The sequence below is a fragment of the Lagenorhynchus albirostris genome, chromosome 1 (genome assembly GCF_949774975.1).
Source record: "Lagenorhynchus albirostris chromosome 1, mLagAlb1.1, whole genome shotgun sequence".
Classification (NCBI taxonomy): Eukaryota; Metazoa; Chordata; class Mammalia; order Artiodactyla; family Delphinidae; genus Lagenorhynchus; species Lagenorhynchus albirostris.
The window spans coordinates 127,011,325-127,028,963 of record NC_083095.1 but is presented as its reverse complement, the minus strand read 5'-3'; the positions used below and the strand labels follow the sequence as shown (position 1 = coordinate 127,028,963).

The 17,639-nt window shown below is 47.1% G+C and overlaps 1 protein-coding gene across 1 annotated transcript in view; it reads right to left on the bottom strand.

Moving 5' to 3' along the window:
* Positions 1-975: 975 nt before the first annotated feature.
* The window catches only part of NOX5 (NADPH oxidase 5), a 30,850-nt gene continuing 14,186 nt past the window's right edge, over positions 976-17,639 (bottom strand). The window contains 8 exon segments of the mRNA XM_060164515.1: positions 976-1,239; positions 2,281-2,447; positions 9,448-9,544; positions 10,178-10,207; positions 10,209-10,266; positions 10,544-10,668; positions 11,063-11,098; positions 14,861-15,021. Of these exon segments, the coding sequence (XP_060020498.1) occupies positions 976-1,239; positions 2,281-2,447; positions 9,448-9,544; positions 10,178-10,207; positions 10,209-10,266; positions 10,544-10,668; positions 11,063-11,098; positions 14,861-15,021 (938 nt within the window).

Genomic DNA, 17,639 nt, shown 5'->3' with positions numbered 1-17,639 from the left:
CACTGATGGTGGTATATCATCTCACCCTCAGCAACTGTGATCAGGGAGGACGGGGCACGGGCCCATACTCCAGATGAAGAAACAGGCTCAGAGAGGTTGCCAGGGCCACGTCACTGGGGCATGGCTGAACTGAGCGTCAAGTCACAACCTGCTAGATTCCTGGGCACAAGGCCTTTCTGTGACCACCATGGAGAGACACACACAGAGACGCTGTCTCCATACTGCTTCTCTAATGACCCAGTGTGTGCAGAGAAGGGAAAACCGTCATGCAGAGCAAGGGAGGGACACACACAGTGGGGAGACACAGGGAGAAAGGCAGACAGAGATAAATAGGGAGAAAAGGGACACAGATAAATAGGGAGACGGGAAGACAATGACATAAGGAGAAGGGAAAAGTAGCTGCTTCTCTCTCCCTATGGGAATGGATTTGGGATAAAATACACATTCGGCGTCTCACCCCCTGATCTTCAGAATCAGAATTTCTGGGAGTGGGACCCAGGAATCTACATTTAAAGAAAGCTCCTGGGAGTAGCAAAGTGTGCTTTGAAATGCATCAGATAAATGGGATAGATTTGTGGACGGCTAGAGGGAGGGATAGATGGAAAATTCCCAGTAAAGCAAATACAGCAAAATGTTAACCGAGGAATCTAGAAAGTGGGTAACACTGTCCACTGCACAATTGTTTTAACTTTCTGTATGTTTGAAAACTTTCATAATAACATGCTGAGCGTGTGGAAGTTCCTGAATGATCCTGATGATTAGGCAGGTCTGGGACCACTGTAGTAGGAGGGAAGGCATCCTCAGAGGACTTCTAGAGAAGCTGTTGCCCTGAGAAGGCCCCCTGCACTCCCCAGCCATGTCACCTCCATCCCCCGCCCCCAGTCTGACCAGTCCCACAGCAATCCTGGAACTCACAGCAGCACCGCACAAGGCCCTGCCCTTCTCCCTGGGCTCTGAAGGAAGTCCATCGGTCCCCTAGGGCCTCCTGTTCTGCACGGTGAGCAGGATTTTCTGGGTCGTCTGAGGCTGGTCTCTGCAGGGCCCTGGTAGCAATCTGATCCGGCTGGCAGGCAGTGCGGGTTTGGGCAGAGCTTGGAGAGGCAGGGCTAGAAGCTCCCTTGGAAAAAACTTGAAGCCGAACTGCTTACAACGGTCCTTAAGCACCTTGGCCAGAGCTGGGAAGCCACAGAAGAAGACCTGCACCTTGCCCTTCTTCTCAGTGGCTAACTTCTGGAACACCTGGACTGCACAGGGCTGGGGGAGAGCAGAGGGAGAAGACGGGGGACCGTGGACCCGCCCAATGACACACCCAGTGGAGCCGCAGACGTAATGTAATGGGCCAGGATGGCTGTCCTCCCCATGAGGAGCCCCAGGGCACAGCTGCTTGGCTTCAGCCATTAGTTTAGGAGCCGTTTGCTCAGTGAGTAACCTGACTCCGACCCCAGGGAGGGGCTGGACCAGAAAGAAATAAGATCCAGGCCCTCGGTTCAAGGAGCTGCATCCATGGGGGAGATGTGCACTAAACCAGCTGCAGTGCTGTAGCCGATGGCAGAGCCCAGAGGGTACACTGACCTCCAAAGCCCCAACCTCATGCTAGCCCACGGGCCTCCATCAAAATGCCGCTTTCCTGAAGTCAGGCTTTCTCCCCCGGCGAGGACCCTTTTCCACCCCAAGTTCTGCTTAAGAATTGCCTTTGCCTAAAGTTCTCTTGGTGCTGAAGCCCCGCCGGCATCCCGTTCCCCCCAGGCTCTCACTATCTAAACATGGATCATCTATAGCAGTTTGAAAAGCAATACCTTCGAGTCACTTCAGGCAAACTCTGCACCCCAACTGGTAAGTGCTCAGGGAGGAAAAATAATAATAAAACCAATCTGAGGAATCAAATAGAAAGACTGCAAACTATTCTGTGGCTCTGGGCCTCAGTTTCCCTGTTTGTACCAGGAAGGGATAAGACGATGCCTCCCCGGGACTCTGTCCACTGGGGCCTTCAGACTCTGGTTTGCAGGGGGTCAGGGCTGGGAGAGGCCTTGGAGGTTATATGGGCTAACTTCCTCTGTGATCAGATGGGGAAACGGAGGCTAGGGGTGGAACAAACGGTGCTAATGATGGAGCCAGGATGTAGGTCCCCTGCCTCCCGTTCCAGCCCTGAGATCCTGGCTGGACTCGGATGCTGGCCTCAATCTTTGCCCCTGCTTGCTTGGCCCTAATCTCCCCAGTCACTGCCTCAGACTCTCAGACCCACTAGTCCCTGCAGGCTTCAGGGCTCCAGGTGGCCTTTACCTCGTTCCAATCTGGCCGCCCAGGCTGGCTGCGTGTCTGGAGGCCCGTGATGGAATCCTTCTTCTCCTTCTTGGCCTGGAGATCGAGGGCCATCTGCAAACCAATGGCCTTCATGTCATTCTTGCCCAGCGCAGAGGTCATATACATGCGCAGCTCCAGGAAACGGCCTACGTGGGGGAGGAGAGGGCAGGATTGAGGGGCCAGCACCCATGATGGGGACAGGGCAGGATGCCGGCCACCTTGTCCTGGGGCTTGAAGGAGGACTCACACTGTCGGCCAACCATATTCACCCAGTACCTCCATTTGACCAGTGCTGTAGAGAGGAAAGATGGCTCTCTTGAGCTGCTCGAGCACAGATGAGTTATCATATAGCCATTGTCTAATGTAAGTCTCACAACCACCCCAGGAGCTGGACCTTATATTTACAGAAGGTAAATGAATCCCAGGGCAGCGTGGCTGTCCTTGGTCTCTGAACTCATGCCCTTCTGTGCCTCATGGTGTCTGCTCAGCCTAGCTGGGGACACAAGCTATGCACACATGGAAAGACCACTGAGACCAGAGAGTCAAGGGTTGAGTGAGTGGATCAGATGGCAAATGCTACTGATATACAGGGCAGGCTGAAGCACACGCAGCCGCTTCCTGGGACGGTGGGGATTGGGCGAGGTCTTGGAAGAGGGCTGAGACTCAAAGGGGAGGTGAAGGAAGCACCTAAGAAGGGAGTAGCATGAGACAAAGGTGGGAGGCTGGAGTTTGTGGGGCATGATGTGACTGCCCGGCTGGAGCAGAGCATCCTTGAATGGGTGCAACAGCGGGTAGGACTGGATACACAGTGAGGCCAGAATGTGAAGAATCTGGAATGCCCAGCTAGGGAATGGGGGCAGGGAGAGGGTACTGGAGCAGGGCATGATGAGCTGAAAAGAGCATTTCAGGGAGGGGAGTCAGAGGACTGAAGGGACAGGGCAGAGACTGGCATCTAGGAGACCCATTAGGCCTCAGTGTCCACAGCTCTGTGTCTGCAATGGGACAGGTTTGTGAGATACTGATCCCGCCAGCTCTAGGGCAATTGGTACATCCAGGTGGGCACCTCTGTGCTCAGGCAGTTTCCACCATTCTCCCAGAGGTGGCAAACAAATGTTGTCATTTTCCCAGTGTGCCATGATGGGGAGAAGACTGGCCAGGGCTGCCCCACACCCCTGCCACAATGCAGGCCAGAAACGGCGGGGCCTGATCTACCACGTTGGATTCACGAGCTGACAATCCTTTATCCTTAAAGGATTCTCTCTCCCTAAAGGATTCAGGCCAGCCCAGCTTGTTCTCTATTGTTTCATACGCCACGATTAGCCCACTTTTCCTTTGGCTCAAGATCTCAGCCATTGTTAAAATGCAAATGGCCCTAGGAGGGACACCACATTTCATTTCACACATCACTGAACTTGAGTAGTGTGGTGGTGCAGGAGGGAAGAAGACGTACCGTAAGGGATGCCCACCTGAGACAGCCCTGGCACTTCTTCCTCAGAGTCACTGCCCCCCCATTCCCCCACACAGGGGTAAGAAAGGAGAGAATGAGACATCAGAGCGGGAGGGAGAAGGAGGCGCTGTGGAGGTTTTCGCTCTCTCCAAGACAGCGTGTTCCAGACAGTCCTCCCATTTCTGGGACACTCTCTTAAGGAAATCATCCAAAGGAAGGGGAAAACAAAACTATGTGCTCATGCATATTAATTGCAGCTTTATTTATCATAGCGGAGAATTAGGAATAAACAAAATGTCCAGTAGTAGGGGCATGGTTAAATAATTTACGGCAAACCACCGTATCCTTCATTACAGAGCCATTAAATACTACTAGTACTGGTACTACAATTACTACTAAATTTATGGAGCAATTACTACTACTACTATTACTACTTCTGCTACTACTATTAAATTTATTGAGCAGTTACTACTACTACCATTACTACCACCTCTACTACTATTAGTACGACTTCTACTACTGGTAAATTGACTGAGCAGTTATTAAACTCCAGCCCTTATTCTAAGTGCTGTACAGATGATCTCTCACCCAGTCCTCACAACAATCCCATGAGGTAGGTACTTAGTAGTATCCATATTTTTCAGATGAGGAGATAGAGGCAAAGCAATGTGCCCAAGGCTCTATAGCTATTATGGGATAGAGTAAAAGACTCAACTCAAACAGCACAATTGAAGCTTAAGCTATAGAAATTAAAAATTATAAACCACAAATTCTTTGACTCAGACCTCGGTATATGATTAAAGTTGAAATCAGAGGCCATGTGCTTCAGCTGCAATGAGAAACCTTGGAAGAAATTTGAGGTAACAAAGTTGTTGACTCAAGTGGCTTTGAGAATGCAAAGCAGTGGGTTAGCTGTTACCCTTTGCTTACACAGATTAGGAAGAAGCAAACAGCAAATATTTATATACCAGTAACTAGAAAATTTTAATTAAATCTAAACTTCTCCCTTAGGCTGTCATCACAAAAGCAAGTTTCTTATGAATTAATATACTTAAAAGCATTTAGAACAAAGTCAATGCTATATAAATATTTGCTTTAATTGTTATTTACAAGAAAGGGCAAGAAGCTTTACTACAATATTCTAGGGTTTATTTGTTCTCTTCCAAAGACTGTTGACTGGTGCTTTAAGGCTTTGGATGTTTCTTACAGTAAACTATATGTGTTTGAATGTTTTTTGTAGAAAACTGTGTCTGATTACTTGAACTTATAAACTATGTTTAGCATAGGAATTTGAATTTATTCATGGCAACCTTGTGATAATTAACCAGCCAAATAAGATCTAGTTCCAGTGGACTCAACACTGTAAAAAAAACCTCACCAATTCTCTTGAAGTTAGAAACATATCTAGAGATATTCCTCCTTATCTAAGATCTTCCGTAAGTAAAACATAACAAAACAAAATAATGACTAACAGATTAACTTTAAACATAGTACAAAACCTCAGTATTCCACAAAGATGTCCCATGAGGACTATTAAATAACCCAGAGAAACATGTTATCATGCAATGCTTAGTAAAAAATGTAGGATACAACACTTGCTGGGCGGGGAGGGGAGACTGCAGGGACTGGGGAGAGGACATTTAAACATTCCAATTTAATGAACGCATAAAAGAAGGGACCAAAAGAATTCGTACAAATTCGTACAAATCAGCAAAAGAATTCGTACATGCCAAGCTGTATAATTTCTATCTTAGACCATTTTCTAAACTTTTTGATTGCTACCTCATCAGGAAACATATTGAGCACACACCCCCAATAAATATATATGTTTGTTCACGTGTTCATTTCTACTTACAGATTACGTCTATTAAAAATTTTATGCTTGAGTAAAAGGAACCATATTACTCTCTCACCTTGAACAACTAGAAAAATAAGCAAGATATATAAAACAATGGTTTCCAGACATTGGTCAAAAGGTCATGTAGGACTGTCATTACTGAGGGAGGAAACACTGAAGTGAGCCTTACAATTACCTGGTGTTGGCCTCACTGAATTGAGGAGACAGAAATTGGAGATCAGGGAGCCAGGAGAGCTAGAACGTGCCAGGCACAAAACTAGAATAAGGGCAACTGCAGAGAGGAAGAGAGACTGAAGGAAGAAGAGAAAGAGGAAGGGAGGATGAGGGCTCACTAGCTCTGGAAATCTGCATAAAGTTCCCCCTCAGTCTTTGGCTCAATGTTAATCTGTACACTTGTGAAAGAAAATTACCAGAAAACATGAGGCTTCACAGTACCTGGAGCTCAAACAGAGCTGGCAATAGTTTGTCTTCCACCATCAAGAGTGCAGAGACCTTCTAATATATAAGGCAGCAGGATGAGTCCTCAGAGGTGCAGCACCTTAGCCCTGAGGCTGAATTAGCCCCACAATAAAGCCTGCTCTGGACTCTCCCTAACAAAAGTTAAAAGCAAGTCTTGAAAGTATCCAAACCATCCTAAACAATGTCACTGTGCACCAGAGCAAAGTACAGTGCTATTTAAAGAAATACCACAAAATCCAGAACACAACATGCAATTCACAGTACCTGCCATCCAGTAAACAATTACCAAGCATGTAAAGAAACAGGAACATATGATTCATAACTAGGAGAAAATTAGTCATTAGAAACAGACCCAGAAATGACAGAGATGATGGACTTAGACAAAGATGTTAGAGCAAATATTATAAATGTCCTTGAGAATGTAAAAACAAAACAAAGCAGCTACGATGAGAAGAGGAATGGAAGACATAAAAGATACCCAAATGGGGCTTCCCTGGTGGCGCAGTGGTCGAGAGTCCGCCTGCCGATGCAGGGGACACGGGTTCGTGCCCCGGTCTGGGAGGATCCCACATGCCGCGGAGCGGCTGGGCCTGTGGGCCATGGCCGCTGAGCCTGCTTGTCCAGAGCCTGTGCTCCGCAACGGGAGAGGCCACAACGGTGAGAGGCCCGCGTACCGCAAAAAAAAAAAAAAAAAAAAAAAAGATACCCAAATGGAACTTCTAGGGAAGAACAACACAATAAGAGAAATGAAAAATACAATGGATAGGATTAATAGCTATTCTAGGTGCTTTGGTTTTTCCCTATAAATTTTAGAATAAGCTTCTTGATATCTATTTTTCAAAACCTGCTGGGACATTTATTAGGATGGGAAGGATAGATAAGTTGCTGCAGAAGAAAAGATGAGTGAACTTGAAGACACAGCAATAGAAACTATCTGATATGAGGCACAGATTGAGAGGAAAAAACAACAACAACCATACTCACAATAACCTGTGAGATAGCAAACAGTCTAAGATCTGTGCAACTGAAGTGACAGGAAGGAGAAGGGGAGACAGAAAAAAAACATGTAAAAAACATGTAAAAAACATGTAAAAAAAACATGTAAAAAAAAAACATGGCTGAAATTTATCCAAATTTGATGGAAACTATAAGCCCAGATGTCCAAGAAGTTCAATGAACTTCAAGTACAAGAAATATAAAAAAACTGTTTCTCAGAAATGTTTTGTAGTTTTTAGTATACAGATCTTGCCCATATTTTGCTAAATTTATCCTTAAGTATTTCATGGTTCTTAAAATTCTATTTAAAGATTTTCAAATACTAATTATTTGTTGTTTGTAAATAGAAATAGAATTGACTTTTGCATATTCACCTTATAACCTGGACCTTGTTGAACTCACTATGAGACTGATCTAAATAAAGAGCTAAAACTATAAAACTTCTGGGAGAAAACCTAAGAGTAAATACTCATGACTTTGAGTGAGGCAAAGGTTTTAGTTAGGACACAAGAAGCATGAAGAATAAGAGAAAGAAATCTGATAAATGGGACATCATTAAAATTTCAAAATTTTGTTCTTCAAAAGACAGTTTAAGTAAATGAAAAGACAAACCACAGACTGGGAGAATATATTTATAAAATGTACACCTGGTAATGGACCTGTTTCCATAATATATGAAGAACTCCTACAATTTAATAAAAAGAAGAAAAATATCTGGATTTAAAGAGCAGACAAAATATTTGAACAGACACTTTACAAAGAAGGCATACAAACAGCAAATAAGACCATAAAAATATCTTCAGCATCATAATTAATTAGGGAACTGCAAATTAAGAGCATATTGAGATATCCCTATACACCGCTAGAATGGTTAAAATTAAAAAGACTGCCAACATCAAGTGTTGATGACTTGGTGCTTTGTGACCACCTAGAGGGGTGGGATAGGGAGGATGGGAGGGAGGCTCAAGAGGGAGGGAATATGGGGATATATGTATATGTATAGCTGATTCACTTTGTTGTATAGCAGAAACTAATACAACATTGTAAAGCAATTATACTCCAATAAAGATGTAAAGAAAAAAATGTTGATGAGGTTGTGGAGCAACTGGAACTCCACTGCTGATGGAAATACAAAGTGGTACAGTCATTTGGGAAAAATAATTTGACAGTTTATAGAACTTAGCACATACCATACTACCCAGCAATCCCAATTCTAAGTATTTACCCAAGAGAAGAGGAAACATATGCCCACACAGAGACTTTCATAGTCAAAAATGGCTAAAAAGTGGAAATAACTCTAACATCCATCAGCAACTGAGTGGAAAAAGATTGTGGTATATCCAGAAAATGGAACACTTCTCAGCTACAAAAAGGAATTAACTACTTACTTTAATTTAACATGCAAGAGCATGGATAAATCTCAAAGGTATTATGTTTAGTGAAAGATGTTAGAAAAGACTACATACATATTATATGATTCCATTTTTATGAAATTCTAGAACAGGAAAAACTATAGTGATCAAAAGCAGATCAGAGGTTGCCAGGAGCTGCAAGTGGAGAGAGGGTATCGATGCAAAGTGAGATGAGGGAGCTTTCGGGGGTAATAGAAATGTCCCATGTTTTGATTATGGTGATGGTTATACAACTGGACACACTTGTCAAAATGCCATTGTCTTTACTGGACACTTAAATTGATGAATTTTATTGTATGCAAATTATCCCTCAAGGAAACTTAAAAAAAAAAAGTGTGAATACAAATCGTCTGAGAATCGTGTTAACATGTACCTTCCCGGGCCCTATTCCCAGACAATCCGACTTGGAAGGTCTGGAATAAGCCTGATTATCTAACTTTTTAATAAGTGCTCATTTTGAATAAAAAGAAACGCCATAAAAAAGAGAAATGGGGTGGGGGAGGCTATACATTTTTATAAAATGTGAATAAGAAAAAATATCAGAAGGAAATCCTTTAAAATGCCTGGATACCTAGATGGGATTATGAATTTTTTTTCTCTTCTCTCTTTTAAGTTTCACAAAATATTACATTTTATTGGGGGAAAAAAGCAGGCCCCTCTCCCCCACATTTTTTTTTTTTGCGGTACGTGGGCCTCTCACTGTTGTGGCCTCTCTCGTTGCGGAGCACGGGCTCCGGACGCGCAGGCTCAGCGGCCAATGGCTCACGGGCCCAGCCGCTCCGCGGCATGGGGGATCTTCCCAGACCGGGGCACGAACCCGTGTCCCCTGCATCGGCAGGCGGACTCTCAACCACTGCGCCACCAGGGAATCCCCTCCCCCACATTTTTGATAGAATAATCTAAACACTTTCTTAAAAAGACCCCGAAACCCGCTGCCCCACCTCCATCATCCTCAGGCCCCGCCCCTCTCCTACCCTCCTGAGTCTCCTCGGCCTGGTCCATCTCCACTCTGGTCAGACTCACAAACCACTCGAAAGACCGCTAGTCTCGGTTGATCCAGATGGAGTCCACCTACGGAGAAGGGTCCAGTTCAGAGGGGGCCTACCTCATTCACTCATATCTGTGATCCCCAGGGCCCTGGTGTAACCACCCTGCTGTGAGCAGGGCACACATTATCGCCCCCATTTAAGGGAGGGGGAGACCGAGGCTCGCAGAGGTGAGGAACATTGCCCAGGCCACAGAGCAGCATGGGATCAGAACTCGGGGTCCTGACAACCAGGTCAGGATTTTCTCTAATAATCTATTGTTTACAGCAAGCAGTATTCTGAGATCTTAAGTTTAGGACAGCCAGAAAAACATTACTTCATTGTTTTTTTTAGAAACTCTTTGAAGTGGCCTACACAGAATACTAAATTTTCAAACGGCAAACGTTTTCATTTTTAAAACCACCGTCGGGTCACGGCTAGCAAGCATCATGGCTGTAACTGAATCCCAGCTGCCTGACTTTCAGGCTCCGTGTTCTTTAACGAGATGCCCGCCTTTAGGGCCCAGAATGTCTCTCTGGGGGAGCCCTGAACACAGAGACCAATGGATCCAAGCCGGGGAGAGGTCATCTCTCCCTCCCCTGCCTCTGCACAGGGGGCACGTAGCTCTGGTGTCTGGGGAGCTCCCCAGTCCTTCCTGCAGGAGGCGGTGCTCGCTCACCTTGTGGAGCTTCACGTCAGCATCCTGCATACACACCCTCCCTCCCGGAGTGCTGGCAGTGGGGGCAGATGTGCGTTCTCTTCTGGTGCCTGAGGGGAGAAGAGAGGAGGGGCTCTTGAGTTTGGGGTGAGTATGAGATTTCTCAGGACCCCAGAGAACAGTGCAGGGCATAGGGAGGGAGGTGGGGTGGCAGGGCCCACCCCATGAGGAGGGGGAGGGGTGAGACCCGAAAAAGAGCAGGAGAGGAAAGAGAGAAAAGGGGAGAGGGAGCCAGGTGAAAGGAGGGAGAAGGCAGGGCGGGGAGCGGAGGCCGTCTCTCAGGACTCTGCCCTGGGATGCAGGCAGGGCCACAGCCTGTCCACCCACCTGTACAAGATGCTCTGCAGGATGGAAGCAAAGGGGGTGATGCCGACGCCTGCCCCGATGAGCACAGCATGCTCGGAGGCGAAGATCCTGCGGTTGGGGGTCCTGTAAGGGCCATCGATGTAGCACTGCATGCAGGAGGGGTTAGAGGAAAGACAGGATGGGTGGGTGAGGGAGAAGCGGACCCCGACGCTTCAGGACCTCCCTTTATATACAGGCAGTCATCTCCTGGGCTGGAACCCAGGAGTAAGTGGCTCCCACTCAGAGCACATTCTACACGCTGTGGTCTGAGCCAGAGTCTGGGAGAGCCCTAGAATGTTCACATGCAGAGCTGGTGAGAGCAGGGCCCAGCCAGCACACCCCGTGTGCCCTGGGAGGGCAGGGGTTTGGTTCCGTTATCTGGAGACCTGGGAGTCAGACCGTGGGGACTGTGGAACCCAGGTACCAAGAGCCACAGCAAGCCCCCACCGTGGGCAGAGGCTTCGATTCCTCTGCTTGGGGCCACCCCCTTGAGCCTCTCACCTTGATGTTACAGAACTGGTGGTTCTCAGAGGACACCTCGGAGACCTGCAGGGAGTAGAGCAGAGAAGGTGGGTCTCTGGGAGTGGGCGGGCCAGGCAGTTCTCAGAGGCTTCCTCACCCTTGCCAGTCTGAGCAACCTTACAGAAAGGGAATTGCCTTTTCTGCCCCAACCATTCCAGGGAGCATGGGGCACTTTTGAGGGAGAACATCAGTGGTGTGCTGGTACACGGACTCCTCAGAAAAAGAAAGCACCACCACCAGCAACGACAAACTCCTGATTTTTCGTGTCTAGATTTCCGGTGTAAATACTGCCATCATGGCTCCCACCAATGACTGTGCTTAATAACTGGCTCTCAAAATTCCTGAAAATGTAACAATCGCTCTAGAGGTCCAACACAAGTCAGCTTCAGGGTGTGATGGGAGAAGACTCACCCCAGCCGCCTCTTGGGCTCAGCCACTCCCCGAGAGCTTTCATGTTTCTAGACACAGCCCTGGCCTTGAACGTTCCTTCCCTGTGCCTAGAGCACGCTCTCCTCTTGCCCAGCTGGCAAATTCCTGTGCATCCTTCAGTGTGCAGCTCCCTTGGAGTGGCTGCTCCTCCTGGAAGCTTTGCCCAGCTGCTCCAAGCAGAAAAGCCACGAATGGGCCTGGTTCAGAGTTCGCCCCTGCCCTTGGGACCCTGCTCTGGGCTTGCTGACAGGGAGCTGCCTGAGGGCAGGGAAAAGGCCTCTTCTGCTCTGCCTAACTCCTCCAGCCCCGAGGACAGGCAGACCAGATTCCCTGAGGTCAAAGTGCTTCCTTCCTGAAGATGAAGGAAACGGAACCTCCCCCCACTCAAAGGGCTGCAGGGGCCTGTGACAGTTTCTCTCTGGTGAGGAGTGACCTTCACAATCATCCAAGCAAATCCCTTACTTCACAGAGAGAAGCCGAACCCGAGAGTGTGGAAATGACTCGCCCAAGTTCCCATAGAGCTCGGGGTGGAGCCTGGGTCTCCAGCTGCCCATCCTGCACTCACCACGTCACACCACGTTGCTTCTTTGGCGGCAACTGAATTCTGTGTCCTCCACAGTGGTGGATGTGAACTACTTGTGAGGATTATTTTAGGAAGTACACTGTGAGAAGGATACTTCTCTTACAATTTTTTAAAATCCTTCTGATTGCAAGGAGAAAGCCTTACACCATGGTTGTTATATCTTTAACATCTCTCTAACACTTACTAATCCCTCCTCCTTTTTTTTTCTTTTAACAATCTGAGAAAGAAAGAGATGGAGAGCATGACAGAGAGAGAGAGAGAGAGAGAGGGAACAAGCAGTGGATGCAGCTCAGGCTCAGAGCCTCACTTAGCAGGCAGCAACATCTGGCAAGAATTTAATTACATCGTTTTTGCTTTCAGAGTTATCTTCTGTTTACGGCACGTGATAACTGGTTCTTCATTAAACATGGCAATCTAAAGAGTCCTTTTAAAATACGACTAAGTTGAAAGTAATGTTGGGATGTAAGGAGAAAGATTCAGTAGGAAATATCACCTGTGGGAAGTAAATATGGCAAAAGTTATGAAGGTGCCATGCAGGTGACTGGCTACAGAAACACCACATGGTGTGTGGTCCTTCCCGAATGTGGCCTGCCCTTGAGGCCTTCTCTTCCAAGTTCCAAGGACCCACCCACCATTCCTGGGAAGAAAAATTATTGGCTCTCCAGGCTCCAGCCCCAGCTTCCTCAGCCTTACCTGGCCCAGGTCTTTGGCTGCAGCTTCCCACTGTGCCTGAACCCCGTCCTTTGTCCCCACGTACACCAGGCCTTCATCCCCCTGCTGTGGAGTTCCCTTGGGCCTGTAGGGCATCATCTCCACAGAGACATCCTTTTTGGAGGCCATTGCACCTTGTGCCGAGGCTCCAGAGTGGATGGGCTGGGGCTGCAAACCCTGTTTGGTTTCAAAAAAACCAGTGCTTTATGATTTAAGCCTCAAGATCAGTACGTGTTAGTTTTTTTTTTTAAAGATTCAGAAACTACAGAACTTTAAAGAATAATGTAAAAAAGTACCCTGAATTGGAAGACACAACTTCTCTAGACATTTTCTCTGTCCTTCCAGATCTTTTTCACACACACACACACACACACACACACACACACACAGTTTCACATAAATGGAACGTACTGCTTTGTAATTTGCCTTTTCCACTTACTACATCTTGACCAGCTTTACGTGCTAATGCATATACATTCACATAGTCTTTTTTAGGCAACTTACTATTCTATTAGACGGGCGATCAGTAATTTCTTTAACTGCTTCCCTACCATTGGGCATTTTGGTTAATCTCATTTTCTCATTCTTGTTAACAACCACGGTATATTATATAAATTAGCTCTTTCCCTTTACCCTAACTGATTTTCTTCATAGCATTTATTACCACGTGACACATTTTATATCTACTTGTGCATTCACTGTCTATCTCCCCCTCCGGAAGGGAAGCAGTGCCAATGGCTATTTTGCTTACTGACATATCTCCAGCATCTAAAACAGTACCTGGAAAACAGTAGATCCTGTGCTCAATAAATATTTGCTAAATGAATGAACGAACAAGGTGGTTAATGTACTTCTTGTGTACGTGTCCAATCAGCTTGTTAGGCTAAATACCTAAAAATGGCATTGCTGGGCCATTGGGTAGAGATATTAAAACATGGACACATATAGCCAGACTGCCCGCCAGAAAGACTGTGCCAGTTTGTTCTTTGGCAGCGGTGCTTAAGACCCCAAGGAAACACCGCTTTAGTGTATCTAGCCACCAATCTCAGTGTGCCAAGACTCGCCCGGGTTTGAAAATCAGCTTTCTCCTTTGGGAGATTTCCCCTGATTAACAGGAGAGAACATTCTGCTTGTTTCTACCTACCTCTCCCTTTCCCGGAGCTTTGCTCTTGGCACTGTCCTAGAAGGTCCCTCTGGTCTGACCAGGCAGGATTCCACATGGTTTTCTCCCCTGGACTTTAAATTCCACAGGGGCAAGGCAGGGCTGGGCCAGGCCTGGGGGCTTTCTTCCTTTGACCTTCAACAGGGTTTCCACATATTAACCTGTCTCCTGGCTCAGTGGTACAGCCTACTAAGTGTTCGGGCACCCTCAGCCTCCTACATCTATCCCTGCTTCCTCAGGTGCTGCTCTGATCTCTCTGTATTCCTCCCAAACCTCCCAGAACCTGCGTTCACTCCAGGCACTGGCAGATTGTCAATCTTGTGCAGTTCATCAGGGCTCAAAAGATAACAATGCTGATGGTGATGGTGATGGTGATAGTGATGGTGACGGTGATGATGATGATGACGTGATGATGATAATGATGGTGGCGGTGGTGATGGTGATAATGAATGATCCCTCTGGACCATGTTGCTCAGTTCACTCAATATTTGACATGCATTCATTCCATCGGTCCTTAAAAGAATCATGTGTAAAAGGAAAGCCAACGGTGGGAAGCACGTCCAGTTTGTAGATGAACAACTTGAGGCTCAGCAAGGCTAAAAGATGTGCCCAAGGCCATACAGTTAGAAAGCGTTAGAGCAGAGAGGTGGGGGTGGGTTTTTCTCAACTCAATTTCCCCCTCTTTGCATTGTCCCCTTCTTTCTCATGGAGCACACTGGAGCGGGGAGGATCTGGCGTGGTCAGGCTTCGAGGAGGCTCTTGGACCACACAGTCTGTAGTTGCCTCGCCCTGTGTGCCACCGTCCAGCCGGTGTACACGACAGCTGCTCAGTGGTTGCCAACTAAGAAGGCAACTTGGTCCCCATGGGTTTGTCACCATGGTGGAGGCTTACTTCCCTGCAGTCACTTCCCTGCGGCTTCCTCTGACTCCTTCTCATCTTCAAACTCCTTGAGAGCCTCTCGGAACCATAGCCCACTGGGTCTGATTTCTTGAAGGACTCATACAGCCTGTTTATCCACTGGCCCTGGGACCGGGTGTGTAGCCAGATGGTGTCTGAGCAAGAGACAGGGAGGGAGGAAAGGGTTCAGCACTGTTCTCCAGCAGGGACAGGCCCGTCTCACTTGGAGGGATTGGGACTGGGTGTCCGCCCCTTAAGTCCTCCTTTGAATGTCCTTCCTCAGGCCCAAACTAGCAGCCACAGTCATGGAACTTGGAGAGCCGAGCTCTCTGTGCAGACCTGGCAATCTTGCTCGGTGAGGTCAACCTAAGGGTTCAGTCTCCTTTGCCAAGGCAGGGGTCAGAGTGCCCCTGAGCACACTGGGAGCTCCCTAGGGGTGGGGGCCAGGCCTCCTCCATCAAGCCAGGGTCTCACCAAGGTGGGGACCCTCTCCCTCCCACATTCAACCGGGTGCCTGACAACGGCTCTGCACACAGTAGGTGCTCAGTCAATGGTGGGAACCACAGCTTGCACTGCCCCCAGTGTCTGGGATGCAGGGGTTGCTTACTAAGGTTCCCTGTTGAGTGGATGACTGATGGAAAAGCCTGGGGGGGCTAGCCCTCTGTTGAGGGGTACCAGAAAGAACCCACATGAGAGTAAGGAGGCCCCTAAGAGATCTCCTGGTCTGGGGTTCTCATCCTTTTTCTTTTATTTTAAACCACGGACTCTTTTTGGCAGTCGTATGAAGGAAATGGATAGACTCCTTCTCAGAATAAGGTTTTTAAATACATTGAATAACATATGTAGAAATTACAAATGAAACCAATTATAATGAGACAGTTATCAAAATATATTTTTTAAAATTTTGATTTAAGAATACATGTGCGTTTTTGTTAATACATGAAATACCGAGATGCAGCAGGAGTCGCATGGCCACTGGAAACGTGAGTTAGCAATAAGCATGAATGATATCCGAAAGTATGGACAGCAACCGTAATGTGATATGAAGAAGAACCCATGGTTTTCATTTCGAAAAAGGCACACGGGTTGGTAATGCTACTATGCATTGTTACCTGCATTCATACCTGAAGAAAATGCTAAATTTTAGTTAGCTGTTAGTGAAAACAAAGATGTCACACTTTTTTGTCCACCTAAGTTCCTGAATGGACTGGTTGGACCCTGTGTTTACAGAGAGGTGAGGCATGCTCTCACAGCTTTGTGAGGAGGGGACTGAAAAGTCACGTGCTTGGATCCCTACTCCATGCGCCTTCCTGGCGCTTCCTCAGCCTGCAGGGTGCAAAGAGGCAGGAGGGCTGGGCTATGCCCTGTCGCACAGATGCACCCTGAACTGCCTCACACAGTGACTCATACGGAGAAGGTCTCTTAAATGTTAGCTGAATTCAATCAGCCGCACCTGCCAGCCTGAGTTCCACTCCTGATTCTGTAAGCCAGCTCTGCAAACAAAGTTGGAGGATTTACCAGTCCCCATATAGACTCACTCAGCTCACTGCAGGGGACTCAGGCCAAGATATGGGCAGATTCCAAGTTGAGACCCTGAAGAAACCCCTTCAAGAATTGGTCAAATAAATAATACATCCATAAAATAAACATGGTCATTATAATCATATTAGTATTGATACACTGGAATAGTATGCAGCCATAAAAAGGAAAAGTTCTTCTTTTAAGAGAACTGACATGCAAAGATTTTCATGACATACTATTCACGGAGAAAAAGTGGGCTTCACAGCCCTTGCATGCAGAATTATCTCTGCTTCTGATTATCCATGGAGATGTATCGAGATCTGGAAGGCAATGGTTTTATTTTTTTTTTCTTTTTAAAATTTTATTGGAGTATAGTTGCTTTACAATGCTGTGTTAGCTTCTACCGTACAGCAAAGTGAATCACTATATGTATACATATATCCCCTCTTTTTTGGATTTCCTTCCCATTTAGGTCACCACAGAGCATTGAGTTCCCTGTGCTATACAGTAGGTTCTCATTATGGAATCTATTTTATACATAGTATCAAGAGTGTATATATGTCAATCCCAATCTCCCAATTCATCCCATCGTCCCTTTCCCGCTTCGGACAATGGATTTCTTTGGGTGGAATTACTTGAGGAATTTTAATTTTCTTCAGGACATGTTTCTATACTGTCTGAATTTTCTGGAAGCATATCTGTTCTTTACAAAACAGCAAAGCAAAGAAAAATAGGAAGAAGATAACCCACCCTCTCTAACCCACACCCTCACCCCATTGTACCTCCAGGCCACCATTCACATGATTCCAGGGTGGGTGTTGTGCACCTTCGGGTGAGGAACCCTGGACTTGGGTCTGCGCCCTGAGCTGAGGGAGCTGGGCCAGGGGGTGGGAGGCATCCTGAGTGAAGCTACAGCTTTTAATGGGGGTGGGTCAGAGAACCCTGGCAACCAGAAGCCTTTACTCCTCATGAGGCCGAGCAAGGGTCTCGCTGTAACAGGCCATGCAAGGCCTCCTCTGTCAGAAGCACCGCTTGAGGTGGGCGGGCCAATGCCTGGCCAGGAGGTCAGAGGTCCAGCTTCTGGCCCGACCAACAGCTCAGGACCAGAAGGCAGGCCCACGCATGGTTGTGAGTCAGAGGACAGCTGGGCAAAGGGAGGGTCTGCTGAGCGGTTCTATGGGCGCTGGGTATCCAGAGGGAATAGGGGTGGTCCAGGGATGGGGGAGAAGGGTGCGAGGGCTTCTGCTGCCTT